Source organism: Melitaea cinxia, chromosome 9 (assembly GCF_905220565.1).
Source record: "Melitaea cinxia chromosome 9, ilMelCinx1.1, whole genome shotgun sequence".
NCBI classification, from domain to species: domain Eukaryota; kingdom Metazoa; phylum Arthropoda; class Insecta; order Lepidoptera; family Nymphalidae; genus Melitaea; species Melitaea cinxia.
In genome coordinates, this window is record NC_059402.1 from 16169475 (window position 1) to 16185640 (window position 16166).

Genomic DNA, 16166 nt, shown 5'->3' on the forward strand with positions numbered 1-16166 from the left:
TCCGCTATGAACTCCTAAACTACTTAACCGATTTTAATCATATTTGCACACCCTGTGTAGTTTGATCTAACTTGAAAGGTAGGCTATATTTTATTTTGATATATGTAATTATGTAATTATTATATATAAGAAAAAAGAAAGCGGTACGAAGTTCGTTAGGACAGCTAGTATGATATCATTGAACAAAATCTATCGCTAATAGCATCAGACAACCTCAGTGATGACTTTGGTAGTAGTTAAGCAGCAGTACTTATGGCAAAAAGATAAAAATAATAATTAATGCATTGATTTCACTACCTATATATATGATAATATATTTATATGTATTCTAATAGATAATAGAAAGAGAAACATCCTCATGGAAAAAAATCTCCATAAACTTCATAAAAACACGGACAAATGCAGATCGAATTCTCATGATGATCTATGAGAATTCGGTCTAATAGATTATGACATTTTTACCATAAGGATATAGCATAAACCTTAGTTGCTTTTCAATGTTTTAAATTATACACACATATTAAATAATTTTACGCTAATAATAATAGAAAAACGAACTTACAGTTAGAAATAGCAGTTTGATAAGTATATAATAAATATATGTTTGATTTCGTATTGCACAAGCGTTGGCGCCACGCGCTCGATTGCTTACTTAATTTTATCGTAATCGCCACTCACTTGTTGTAGCACAACCGACAATCATTAATAGACGTATTGAACTGCATTTACAAATATATTTTGTTTGCTTTGTCTAGTCGTGGTTTACTATTAAGCAATTTAATTACCACTTCAATGAAAAACGAGGAGGTCCTCAATTCAATTGTATTTTTACGTGTTAAATTATTAAGTTTCAAAACAGTTGAGTGTACCGATTTTGATATTATTTTTGAAGTTATACTTCTTTTCATGCATTAGAGTAAATTATGAGTATTACACCGTCACAAAAAAACGACACCCTGAAGTTAGGTAGATAACGAAGAAGAAGTTAGCAACTTGAAGTTAGCTATTAGCTAGCCTAGTATAAGGCTGCGTCCCCAGTAGGCAAACTGTAAGCCGCCGACTGAGTTAGCGGCGTATCGGTTTAGTACGCCCTTCCATATATTTCAAATGGAGTGTTCACAGTTTGCTAGTTTTGCGCTCACTGTACGCAGTTTGCAGCGTTACGCGCGCCGACTATCTTAGTGAGCGGCCGACTCCCACCAAAACCGGTTCCAGTCGGCGGCGGCGATTGGTTGTTCGCCGTGCGTAGTGACTCAGTTTGCCGCAAACTGATTATTCGGATAGTTGGAAAAAAGCTATCATCGTGTTAGGACGTGTTTTTTTGCATCGCACCTAACTAATCTCAACGCACACACACATCACTGAAAATCCAAGATGTCTTTTGATACGGAAAGGTTCATTAGTGAAATACAGAATAGACCATGCATATGGAACATGTCGAGTGAAGAATACAGCAACAGAGTATTAAAGCAGAGCAATTGGAATGAAGTCGCTGATATTATATACGATGATTGGCAAAACTTAGAAGAAAACACTAAACAAAAAAGAAGTAAGTTCCATTCTAATGAATTTATTATTTATTCAACAATATACTTGTATCACTCACTACATAAAACAAAGTATCATAATTTACATAGTATTTACGGCCTTACACATTCCGTTACACTATTTCTTCCTGTAGCTACAACTTACAAATATTTCTCTTGCCAGGGTAGCTTTCCTTCGTTAAGAAAATAGTTTTTAAAGTTTACTCTTGTTATTTTTCCAGAATTTGATATAGTAATAATTTGGCTCCTTGAACCTGTAAGAGTTATTGAGGTACGTCGCGAAATATGTGCATATTGTGCTTGTTCTCTTGCTATGACAAAATTATGTAAAATACAAACAGCTTTTACGATAGCGATGGTTGTATTCACATTAGTAGCGATCGGTGTATGCAGAACTCTCCATTTGCTTGTTAGGATACCGAATGCACATTCTACGCATCTCCTAGCTCGACTATGACGATAATTGTAAATTCGCTCTTCCTTATTTAAACTTTTATTAGGAAAAGGCCTCAAGATATGCTTTTGTAATCCAAATGCCTCATCTCCAAGAAACACGAAAGGTTGGGGCAATCCATTTGAATTAGGCAATTTAGTTGAGTTAGGAATCTTCAGAGACCCACACGCCAATTTTTTGCCAAAACCACTTTCTTTAAATATATTACTGTCAGCATTTCGTCCGCAAGCACCTACATCAATAGCTATAAAAGAACAGTTTGCATCTGCTACGGCTAACAGAACAATTGAGAAGAACTTCTTATAATTAAAATAGTTAGACCCACTTTTTGGTGGTTTTCTAATACGGATATGCTTGCCATCGATAGATCCTATACAATTAGGATAGTTGGTTTTTTTATAATATCGTTTTGCTATTTCTAGCCACAATTCTTCAGAAGGTTCCGGCATTTCCTGTGGCTGTAAAATATCCCATATAATGCATGCAGTTTCACTTATTATTTTCGATACCGTCGATTTTCCAACAAGAAACTCTTGTGCAATTTTTCTGTAACTTAGTCCACTTGACAGGAATCTGGAAAGAATATTGAACTACCGATTATTTCTGTTTCAGTAAAAGACCTACAAAAAAAATGGAAGGGTTTGCGCGACTATCACACCAGAGAAAAAAATAAGGATTCCTCAGTCAAAAGCGGAAGTGGGGCAACAAAAAAACGCAAGACACCATACTTGGACATGTTACACTTTTTAAATGTTTCTAGAGCTAGTAACCAGACATCTGGCAATATTAGCGCCGAGACATCTAGCGACAGTAGCGCTATTTTAGATGAAAATGATTCTACTGACTCGGTAGTTAATGTCAGTAGACCAAAAAAGATGACTGTGTTTCAAGAAGCACTAATTAACTCGATGGAAAAAAAAAGAGAAAACGATCCAGATATGAACTTTCTATTAAATATTTTACCGGAAATGAAGACAATGTCCCCAACACAGAATTTTGAATTTCGGTTCGAAGTGATGAAAATTATTAAAAATATAAAATATAGTGTACATAATAATTATGACAGTGGTATGATGCAAAGTGGATGGACGAATGCCTACCAGTACCCACATCAGTTTGGCTATGCGAGTGGAAGCAGCAGTACACCAAATGTGCAAAACTACCCTCGAAACAGTCCATCACATAGCTCTACAGGTTCTTCAGCGGAAGTAGAAGACATAGAAGCAATATTGCGAAGCGATTCAAACCACATTGAAGATGAGGAATGACTGGTTACCAACTTAATGTTACCATATTTGTTCCTAATTCAATTTAATCATACAGTAATTTTGAAAAGTGATTGTTAAATTAAAAACTATAAATGCGAAAGTGATTTTGTATTAAAATAAAAATAACATATTTTTTTAAAATCCTAAAGCGTTAATTATTTACTTACCTCAAAGTTATAGTAAGCCGTTCTTCGGGACATAATGTATCTCTTGTGATATTATTTTTAGCTATGTACTGGGTTATAGATTTCAACAATTCATCAAATGTATGAAAAGTCATATTGAAATAGTCGTAAAATTTTTCTGGATGTTTCCTTAGTTCTGGGTAAAGAGTGTGAAATTGTCCAATGCTCAACCTTTTCTTGTATAATGGGTGAACCCAGTGCTTCCTTTTATCCTCTTTCAGCGCTTCTAAGATACCAATTACTTCAAAAATATCCATCGTGACCAACACAACCACTCCCTTCGTACAACAAAAGTAAAGTGATAATTCAGTCGGTCGGCTAAATAAGCGGCTAACTCTTAACAGTTTGCTTGCGACGCACGAAAATTAATTTGAGTCTGCAGCTAACTCAATTTTCAGTTCGCTGCAAATTTGCGGCTCACTCAGTCAGCCGCTAACTGTTTGCCTACTGGGGACGCAGCCTAACTTCTTACGTGCGTACATAAGTATTTTAATGGAAAACTGGTGCTTATCATGTGCTTCCATTTAAGTTAGTCAAGATCTGAAGAGTTAGATATTTGAGAATATGCCAATAATGCAAATTGATTTTGAGGACGCGGGTAATGTTCTCACTTTAATAGTTGTCGATGCTAATTGAAGTATATTTTATTTTAAAACAAACATTTATTTATTCATTTATTAATTTACAGAAAAACAATATACAATTTATGTGATAAACAGTGCAGCAAAAACAATGAACAGTTTAACAGTGCACTGTGTTTCTAAAGTAATAATACTGAAGCATAAAATATATACTAAACTATTATAAAAATACTAGCTTTTACCCGCGGCTTCGCTTGCATTGTATTTTTTTTTTGTAATAAAAAGTATCCTATGTTACTTCTAATACCTTCAAGAATATGTCTACAAAGTTTCATGATGATCAGTTAAGTCGTTTTCGCGTGAAAGCGTAACAAACAAACTTACATTCACATTTATAATATTAGTAGGTGGGATGCCGTTAAACTACACAAATAATCTGTTATAGGCACATGTGGATATAATCACTTTAAAAAACTTTTACGTGTGTGAGTGCGGTTTGAAACTCCCGATTTCAGCCCTGCAGAATTAAAAGTGTTGATTGAAATTGTAATGATGATTGAAAGTGACCGTGAATTCTTAAAAAACATTCTTTAAATTACTTTGAAGTGTGTTTTCGACATTGCTTAGTATTTCCATATCAAATGTTATTCAAAACTAATCAACGTAATATAATAAAAGATTATATTAATTGAAATAACCATTATATAAGTCAAAGACGATTCGTTCAGACATTTTTTTTTTAATATCATTACATAATTTTAAGAATAACAAAGTTGATCTCGTAACAATTTATATCTCTTGAAAGACGAACAGATAATATTTTATATTTTTGTTTTGTTTTTTTTTTTCAGCAAGAGAATTTGATAAGTAACACACTTAACACAATTTATTGAGTAACATAACATACACATAATACATAACAGTGACGCCGCGTTGGCGCAAGGGTCACAACCATGGATTGTACCTGTTGCGCTGGCGGTTGCGGGTTCGATCCCCGCACGTAACAAACATTTGTATTGGCCATACAAGTGTTTGCCGTGGTCCGGGTGTTTGTGTAGTCCTTGTGGGTCTCTCTACCGTGCCTCGGAGAGCACGTTAAGCCGTCGGTCCCGGTTGTTATCATGTACACCTGATAGCGATCGTTACTCATAGTAGGGAATATATCCGCCAACCCGCATTGGAGCAGCGTGGTGGATTAACCTCCGATCCGTCTCCTATGAAGACAGAGGCCTATGCCCAGCAGTGGGATCTTACAGACTGAACCGGATCAGTATGTTTAACTACAGGAATAATCCAGTATCAGTGGCCGTATGTAAAGTTTTATCACATAAAATAAGTAGCTGTGAAGCAAGTTAAACTAAAAAGGAAAAATTTATCAGAACATCTATAAGCTCTTTATCAATCATGAATGTATTCGATAACATTTAAGGGCCATTGAAAGTGCTTTATCAAGAAAATTTGATCGCCGTCATAAGTAGCGATGTATTTTGTAAACCTTGTGCAAGAAAACTGCCTACAAACGATAACGTTGATAGCGATATGAAATTTAGTTCAATATTTGAACGTAATTGCTAAATATTGAATGAAAACGAGTCCAGAGCGTTTAGGGTTGTCGTAATTTATAACCGACTTCAAAAAAAAATTCTCAATTCAGTTATATGTATATTTTTTATATGTATGTTACATCAGAACTTTTGACCGGGTGGACCGATTTCGACAATTTTTTTTAATCGAAAGGTGGTGTGTGTCAATTGGTCCCATTTAAATTACTTTTCGAGTTATATCTAATAATGCGTTTTGGCTTGACGCTTTTTTCGTCGATCTACGTTGTATTATACCGCATAACTTTCTACTGGATGTACTGATTTTGATAATTCTTTTTTTGTTGGAAAAAAATATCCCTAGTTTAGTACCATGATAAGGAAACCAGGATCTGATGATGGTATCCCAGAGAAATCGAAGGAAACTCTCGAAAATCTGCAATAACTTTTTACTGGGTGTACCGATTTTGATAATTTTTAATTTAATCGAAAGCTGATGTTTATCATGTGGTCACATATAAATTTTATCGAGATCCGATAACTACTTTTTGAGTAATCTTTGATAACGCGTAGTTACTTGACTATTTTTTCATCGATTGAATTTGAATTTGAATTGAAGTCGGTTTTTTTTCGTTTGTGAGCAAACACAATTATTAATGGTCTTATTGATTCCGATTATTCGTTTTTTCAATAAAAGCTGTGCTTGTCGTGTGGTCCCATTGAAATTTGTGAAGGCCTATGTCCAGCAGTGGACTGTAATAGGCTGAAACGATGATGATCATGATGATAATGTGTATTGTATTGTATTGTCTTGTCGATGTAGAATAAAGTCGCTTTTAATTGAATGAACAAAGTTGAATATTTTGGATTTGGATATTTTTTTATGTAAGTGATATATCCATGGGCTTATAATGCCCGTGCTTTTGTCATTCCATATTTATTTATTTTTATTTAAACCAGCATCGGTACTTCACTGCAACTTTAGATAACTTAATAGCTAGCCTTAGAATCTTTAAAAATTGACGTGAGTCCACTGACTAAGACTATTCTACATATTTTTTTAATGGTTATTATTTTTATTATATTTACACTTATTTGCTAACTACAATATTGGACTTGGATATTTGAAATAAACAGTTTAAGCCTTTAAAAATTATAAGCAGGTGTAAAACATAGGTTGCGGCTCTTAGTGTATTGTTCGCCGTTTAGACAATTGGCTTGACTTGTTTGTGTCAACAAACCGATCTCAAAGAAATACAATACAGTGAATGTATAGTAGCATTACTTAGTTTGATAATGCTTATTATGTTTATACAGGCTTAGAGCGGTTTGTGAATCATGTTGGAAATTGTTTCTTTGAATTAAATTAATTTGAAAGGCCTGAATGAAGGTTTATATGCCGTATTTAAAATATACATGTTTTTTTAAATTCTCAGATGCCTTTTGCTTCCACTCAACAACATGTCTGTGTGTAATATATGTATGTAAATATATATTGACAAAAATCTCTATAAGAAGAATTTTACTTAAAAAGGCAACTTAATATTCATCATTACAGCCTATACAGTCCACTGCTGGACATAGGCCTCCACAAGTTTACGCCAAAAATAACGTGAACTCATGTGTTTTGCCCATAGTCACCACGCTGGGCAGGCGGGTTGGTGACCGCAGTACTGGCTTTGTCGCACCGAAGACGCTGCTGCCCGTCTTCGGCCTGTGTATTTCAAAGCCAGCAGTTGGATGGTTATTCCGCCATCGGTCGGCTTCTTAAGTTCCAAGGTGGTTGTGGAACCTTGTTATCCCTTAGTCGCCTCTTACGACACCCACGGGAAGAGAGGGGGTGGCTAAATTCTTTAGTGCCATAGCCACACAGCACAACTTTAAGTTAGTTATAACTTAATATTACAAATATTAAAATACCATTTTTATCATTAATTAAGGTAGGGGACAGCAGCAAATATCCTGCTCAAAACCCTGAACAGCTGAGCAAATCGACTGGGCAATCACAGCTAAATAATGCTGTTTTCAAGCAGTGCTGTCTTCCAGTGGAGAGTAAGGTGACCAGAAGCCTTGAGGGAATTTGGGGTAGGGTCAGCAACACGCTTGCGATGTTTCTGGTGTTGCAGGCGTCTATAAGACACGTTAATCGCTTACACGCCGCCATTGCACATTTCTTTTAAAATATTTTAAAATGTTATATCTGTGATGTGTATGTGTAAATTTTGTCACGCACCACTGAGCCACGTAACTTATCGATTACATACATTATTATTATAGTACTGTGTGGATACGGTACTAAAGAATATAGCCACCCCCTCTCTTCCCGTGGGTGTCGTAAGAGGCGACTAAGGGATAACACAGTTCCGCTACCACCTTGGAACTTAAAAAGCCGATCGGTGACGGGATAACCATCCACTGCTAGCTTTGAAATACACAGACCGAAGACGGGCAGCAGCGTCTTCGGTGCGACAAAGCCAGCCCTGCGGTCACCAACCCGCCTGCCCAGCTTGGTGACTATGGGCAAAACACATGAGTTCACGTTATTTTTGACGTCAACTTGTGGAGGCCTAGCAGTGGACTGTATAGGCTGTAATGATGATAATGATGATATGTCTAATTTACTTCATTTTGAAAGTATTTCACAAACGCTTCATAAAGGCAAAAGCCTTTATTGCTGACATACAAGTGTGTTTGTCATGACGTTATAAGAAAGAACACGTCATTTTAATGTTCATAAATTTTACCGTTTTATTAATTTTAATGTTATAGGTACATTGTCTCACAAATAGCTGTTTTTCATAATAAACATTACAAATGACACATTGTTATTAAAACGTTAGTCAGTTAAAAATTAATTACGTCGGTTGCAGTCAAGTAGCTTTAATAACAAAACTATCAATTTAATGTGAAGATTACGGGTTTTTGAACGCAGGGTCTTTGAACAGTTGCAATAGTATCTAATTAGTTATTGTTATTTAAAATAAATTAGAAAATATAGACTCTAGAATTTGAAGATAAGTGTAAACGTTTCTATTTTATAGTATTTAAACATTATCAAGAAAAATATTTATACCTGTAATTGGCATGAATATCTTGAAGTTATACAGAATAGCTATTGTAATGTTATATTAATGTGTGTGTATGTTGGCAAGTTTTCATATAAAGAAACTAGCTGACCCCGCAAACGTTTCTTTGCCATATATGTTATTAACCCGCTTAATCCCCCCCCCCCTTATAACTTAGGGGTATGAAAAAATAGATGTTGGCCGATTCTCAGACCTACCCGATATGCCCACAAAATTTTATTAAAATCGGTCGAGCTCAAGAGCGAGAGCTTTCGGAGGAGTTCAATGTTTAACACCATGACACGAGAATTTTATATATTAGATAATATATATTAATCATCGCTAACAATAAATAGGAAAATATATTGATAATAGAACTTCAGATTTTTGTTACTGTATATAAAATGTAACGCTTCGATGTATAGTAAGATAAACAGTAGTATTTTCGTAACAAATTGACGATTGCCTTGAAAATATTTATAAAAGTTAGGCTTTATCAGGTCAGGTGGCTACTGTGCCAATTATACCAACTAACACTAAAACTAACAGTAAGCAATTAAGATGTGTGGATTCAGTATTTAATTACTGGTGAAAACTGATGTCTCACGCTATTTTGTCTACGTTTGAGTAATACCACTGTAAATCTTTAACGGTGTCATCTTCTTTGTTAAAAGGTTAACAAATGGATTTTGAGCGTAACTTGGGGAGGCCTATGTCCAGCCGTGGACTGCGCAAGGTTGAAGCGAGCGAGCGACATACAGTTTATAGTGTCTTTTTCTGTAGTATATCTTTTTAGTATTTCCTCTACCAGTAATTTTATTGTATTTTATGGAACTGACTATAAATTTTCTGTTAATGTTAGTTATATTCTTGTCACTCATATCAAATGCAAATTAGTTTTCAGTACATGTTTTATGTGTGTCAATTACATAAATAGTAATCTCTATTTTCAATTAATTCTTTTGCATAACTTTGAAATTGTCTGGAAGGGATCGCTCTACTCGTAAAGCGATAAGACCGACTTTTGTACATTTTTTTGTTTTTGGTTGTATTTGATTGATAGATTCAGATTGTAACATCCCACCACTGGGCATAGGCCTCTTTCTACATCCCTATAGGATAAGGGTTCAGGTTGACACTTATATTACTTCCTACGAGTAATGATCGTTTACAAGCGTCTGTGATAGGAACTTAGACTGGAAGCTCTTCGAGACATGGTGGCGATCCATAAGGATCTGTTTTTATGGGTCTCCCCACCGTGTATCCGGCAAAAAAAAATCACACGCAACAATAAACCACTGTTGTCAATAAAGTTTTGATACCACAGTAAAGGACATGAAGGTCACAGCAAAATAATACTGTTTTCAAGCAGTATTGTGTTCCTGTTGGTGAGTAAGGTGACCAGAGCTCCTGGGGGGATTGGGGATTGAGTCGGCAACACGCTTGTGATGCTTCTGGTGTTGCAGGCGTCTATAAGCTACGGTAATCGCTTACCATCAGGCGAGCCGTACGCTTGTTTGCCGACCTAGTGACATAAAAAATGGAAAAGGACATGTATTTGTAAACTAGAAATCATTGCCTCATTTCACAGTCTAAGTAGTGGGTTGTAATCAACCGTGACAAGGCACAGCGGCGCTGTACTAGTTAAGGCGTTTTCCTCGGTACGTTATGAAACTCTTTACCTTGATAAACGACCTTCAAACAGTTATTAGAACACGTGAGAGAAATATAATCAAATATTCAATGGTCCATATTATTTCGTTATTACGTAATTTTATTACCCGACTGCCAAGGAAAGGTTATGTTTTTCGCGCGTATCTTGTATGTAATATTCTTTACTACCTCATATTTCCAGAACCACTGAACGGATTTACATAATTGAGGTATCGTTAGGTTCATCTTAGCTGCCCAAGTGTTCTTAGATAGGTGACATTAAAAAAAATCAAACATGGCGGTTGCGCGAAGCCATTGTAGTTAATGAAAATAAAATTTTTTTCTCGAATACTACAATATGGATATCAAATTGAAGGGCACAATACAAGGATTTTAAAAAGGTATATCATGATTATTATTTTATATTTCTATTTCGATATAAGTTTTTACACTTTCACGGCCACTATGAACACTTGAGCTACCGCTCTGGTGTAGTGTGCGTGTAGGCGCTTAAAACACCGGCGGTTTGCCCATTCGATTCCCGCTCGGAATGGATATTCGTATTTGTACAAATATTTCTTTCCAGTTTGAATATCTATCCTGTGGGTCCTTCCCACCGTGTCTCAGAGAGCACGTTAAGCCGTAGGTCGCTGTTGTTATCATAAATACCTAATAGGGATCGTTACTCATAGTAGGAAATATATTCGCCAACCCGCAGTGGAGTTTCGTGGTGGGTTAAGCTTCGACTCTTCTCCCACATAGAGAAAAAGACACGAGAACCTCCTCCTTTTTAACCGACTTAAAATAAAAGGAGGTTCTCAATACTCCTGTATTTTTTCTGTTATTGCAGGAATCTATAAGCTACGGTGATCGATAACCATCAGGTGAGTCGTACGTTCCTTTGTTTTCCGATGTATATATTAAAAAAAAATGTTTATTATTTCTATTTGTCTAGTCTTTTTTATTGTATTAGTTATTAACATGATAAGGCATTATCCATCACTATTTCAAATAAATGTTTTAAAGACGCATCTAATACTAAAGTAAGTCTAAAATAAATTATCAAGAAGTGAACACGTCTTTTAGTCGACAAACAAACTAACCGTCCGCTATACAAAATTGAACCTTTAACAAAATAACAGGCATGAAAAAAAAAAATTTCACGACAAAACAACATGGCAGTACGAAGTTCGCCTAGTCATCTAGTATTATATAACAAGCATTACTTATGCTGATTTGTTTTGACATTGACAGCGAGTGTTATTACAACTGACAGGCATACATACGGTGGTAGGCGATTACAACAAAAAACTATCATTAAATGCAAAAAAGTTTGAGGTTCTACATTCGACGGTTAATTTTTTTTTCTGTACGAACGCTGATTTTTTATTTTTTATTTATTTATGTTTAATATACGCACACAGTCTTTTTGTTTCTAGGGTAGGCAAATCGATTGCCTGTATTTTAGGTAATACCTGACTCAGTCAGTCAGTCACTCAGTTCAGCCACTTGCAGTCCAGTGCTGGACATAGGCCTTCCCAAGTTCGGGGACATCCCGGTTTTCCACAATCCTCATCCAGCCTACACTGGCAATCTTACGTAGATCGTCGGTCCAACCGGCCGGAGGACGTCCCACACTGCGTTTGCCAAGACGCGGTCTCCACTCCAGGACCCGTCTGCTCTAGCGGCCATCGGTCCTGCGACAAGATGACCAGCCCACTGCCACTTCAACTTGCTAATTCTGTGGGCTATGTCGGTTACTTTCGTTCTCTCGCAGATAGTCTCATTTCTAATCCTATCTTTGAGAATACCTGACTAATACTAGTACTATGAGTACATATTTTTAAAGCCCTGACATAGAAGGCAGGGTCACTGCCAAATGTAATAACCGGCCAGCTCATCTATTACTAAAATATATTAAAAACTAGCTGACCCGGCGAACTTCGTATCGCCTAACACAAACTTTATCGTATGGTAAATTGACTTTTAAGTATTATCACAAATCTTTTGTAAGGGAGTATAGAAAAGTGTTGTTTTTAGACTTTTTCAGGAAATTTAAAAAAATTTTTTTGAATTTTTCTCTCCGTAAGAACCATCCTCGTACTTCAAGGAATATTTTAAAAAAAGAATTAGCGAAATCACTCCAACCGTTCTCGAGTTTTGCGCTTAGCAACACATTCAGCGACTCATTTTTATATTATAGAAAATAAGCTTTTAAGCAATGTTATCATTTACAGAAATAACACCTATTAGTTTTTTTTTTTACCGGTACAGGCATTAGCACCATGCATACCCAGAATCTCTGGCTACATTATTCACCACAGAATACAACAATTCTTGAGAACAGTATTGATTGTCTGTGATCTTCTGTACGAGTAAGGTTGAGGTATCTTCCCAGTCGGGCTGATATACATTTTGAAGTCGATAATTCCTACTGTATTTTATCCTTAACCTACCTAGTAAAGCTGACTAGCTCGCTCTTCTGCTCTTCTTTCTTCTTTCTCTACTTTCTGCTCCGCGGGTTGTGGGTTCGATTCCCACCTTAGTCTGGGTGTTTGATATAGTGATATTTGTATTTATATATGTATTATTTTTATGTATATTTATTAAAAAAATATTTAGCTATATCAGCCGGCTGTTACCTATAACACAAGCATTAAGTTGCTTACCTTAGGAACAGACGACTGTGTGCGTATGTTATAAGATATTTATGTAAAAAAAAATATTGATTAATGCCAGTTATGAGATATGGATTATTTATTAGTACATGAATAAATAATCAGCATTAAACGTTGAGTAAAAAAAATTCTTGACGAATGCCAGCAATCATACGGTTACATAAAAAATATTTTTGTACATGGACGTAATGTGTATGCGGATGTAATTTTTTTTTAATATATAAAGTATTTTAAATATTTTTAAGAAGGTCAAGTACTAGTGGAAGTTACGTGTGAAGGTACACAATTACGATTCCACTGCCGGTTGGCCTTTTTTTTCATGTAGGAAAGGGTTGGAACTTAATCAATCACGCTGCTCCAATACGGGTTGGTGGATATATTTCCTACTATGAGTAACGATCGATATCAGGTGTACGAGTATATGATAACAACCGGGACCGATAGTTTAACGTGCTATTCGATACAGGGTGGGAGTCATGTGCGGGGATCGAACCCGCAACCGCCAGCGCGACAGCCACAAACCAGTGCTGTGACCGTCCCGACTAGAATAAACGGAAAAAATAAACGGAAATAAAAATCATAATAATTATGTTAAGTAACATACGAGTATTTATAATATCAATTCGCTTTTTTTTTGTTAAGCAATTTTTTCAATGATATACATTCGTGTTATTTAAAAGGACCGGACCGAACCGGCTGATCAGGATGAGATTTCCTGATCTGGACCCGATCAGGAAATCTCATCTCATCCTGATCAGGTCCAGACCAATCATCTGCGTTACATGCCTTATCTACTCCTGATCAGGCATGCCTGGTCCGGTCCTTCTAAGGAAGACGAAAAAATTTCTACTCGGGGTAGCGAACCGTTGAAAATAGAATAAGATATAACTAAAATTGATGCGACCCTGTTACATTTACGAATAAAAAACTGTCTTGAAATAGTAATATTTGTCAATATTACTATAATATAGTTAATTATTACGAATTTATGATATACTATCTGTGGCCACGACTTAGTCCGCGTGGAATTTAACAAAAAAGTTATTATTCAGTTCGCAGAGTTATAAAATAAAAAAATTTCGAAAATAAAAGTAGCCTGAGTTACTCCTTATTACATCAGCTATCTGCCGGTGAAAGTGGCGTCAAAATCGGTCTAGCCGTTTCAGAGCTTAACCGGAACAGACACACAGACAGACAGACAAACATAAATTGTAAAAAGTGATATTTTGGTATATGTACCGTGTATACATCCATATGCATTTATTAAAAAGCGGTTATCTTAATATTAAATGTTAGTTAAAATACTCTTCAGAAACGGCTGGACCGATTTTTATGAAATTTTGTGTGCATATCTGGTAGGTCTGAGAATGGGCCAACATCTATTTTTCATACCCCTAAGGTAAAAGGGGGGGGATTAGGAGGATTAACAACGTATGTGGCAAAACAACGTTTGCGGGGTCAGCTAGTATATGTGTATACATAAATCTCGTGTCAAGGCGTTTGTGGTCGTACAAGCCTCTAGATGTTTTTTAGAACTCAAAGTAATCGACAAACAAGTTTATTTAACATGAAAATCTTTCCTTATATACGTTACAACATTGATAAAGACTAATGTTGTTTACCTAAATTAAATATCGTAATCAAAAATAATAATTTTATATTATTAACTTAATAAAAAAAAATTTTTAATGCTTCTGTCATTTCAAAGTCAAGTCATTCCTATAAGGGTGAAATGGTTAACTTTTTCTAAGGTAATAAAAAATTAATTACGGTAGTCGTTTGTCATTTCAAATATCACACTGCCAATTACATGCCACACATTGATATTGATAATGAAGTAATGAATGATATGTAATGAATTTTATATATTTATTTATTGATTACATTTATAGATAAGTGGCATACCCATGCAAATTATTATAATAAATTGAATAAATAAATAATAATAATATATTAATAATATAGCTTAAAGCAGTAATTGTAATTATGTCAATGTAATGCATGCGCATTTACGATTCAAATTGGACACGTTTCTAAGCCGAAACTCAGTAAACGTGTTATCTGGAACAACTTTTATATACCTTACAAATTAATAATTATTAAAAATAGAAAATATAAGAAAACAAAAGAATAATAAAAAAAAAGAAAAAAAAACGTGCGTGTCAGATCTTTCGCACGACTGGAGTTTACTCCTTCATATCAACTGTCTAAATATAAAATAAAAAAGGCTTACTAGTCTAAGAAAAACATTAATACCCTATTAAACAGTAAAAAAACGAATTAAACAACAAAAAAAAACTTTGTTCCCTTGATCATAACTCCTCATATTTTTTTCATACCGGGGCCTTATATGAAAAGCGATTCTTAAGAGTGTATGCTACCTTAAATTACTTATTTTCCACTCGGCAGGATATCCATATCTTCCAAACTACTGAATATTTAAGTTTGAAATTTATGTATGGTAAAGTTCAGGACATAAAATATCTTTCATATGTTTCGAAAACACGATTCCACAAAATTTTCTCGATACAAAAAATATCGCAAAGTTACTTCAAGTTTTGTATTAAAACCTTAATATCTCAGTAAATATAGAAGTTATGGACTTGAGATTAAGCATGGTAATTGAAATAAGTATGAAGAACATTTTATATGTTGCTTTTTTTTAAAAATAACTATTGATAATGTTTTTGGAGAGAAAATACATATAATTCGCGCGATGTACAACCAAGCGCTCTCAATTCTCATGTGTATTTAGTACGGATGAAATCTGAATTCGAGCTGAGGTAGTTTAGCCCCTTAAGGAGAAAAGTCCAAAAGAAATCTAAAAAAGTCAGCAATTAAGATTAATCTAAAAATATGCGAAGGCTGTTTAATTATTTTTACGAGGTCCGTAAAATCGTACTATACTGTGTTTTGTCAATCTGTAATCATTACATAGTATATATATATAAAACAAAGTCGCTTCCCGCTGTCTGTATGCTTAGATCTTTAAAACTACGCTACGGATTTTGATGCGGTTTCTTAAGTAAATAGAGTGATTCCAGAGGAATTTTTATGTGTATAATACACGCATAATATAGTAGAGGGACACTGATAGTTATTGCAACCGTGCGAAGTCGGGCATGTCGCTAGTATATAATAAAACACAGTTTTTTTAAAGATTAACTGCGGAGTTTCTTTCTGATTCTCGTCAG

General features: G+C 35.0%; 1 protein-coding gene across 1 annotated transcript; it reads left to right on the forward strand.

Moving 5' to 3' along the window:
* Positions 1-1079: 1079 nt before the first annotated feature.
* On the forward strand, positions 1080-3410 carry LOC123656382. Its single transcript, XM_045592071.1, has 2 exons — positions 1080-1549; positions 2614-3410. The coding sequence occupies exons 1-2, from the start codon at positions 1375-1377 to the stop codon at positions 3267-3269; spliced, it is 831 nt and encodes a 276-aa protein (XP_045448027.1). The 5' UTR covers positions 1080-1374; the 3' UTR covers positions 3270-3410.
* The last annotated feature ends 12756 nt before the right edge of the window (positions 3411-16166 follow it).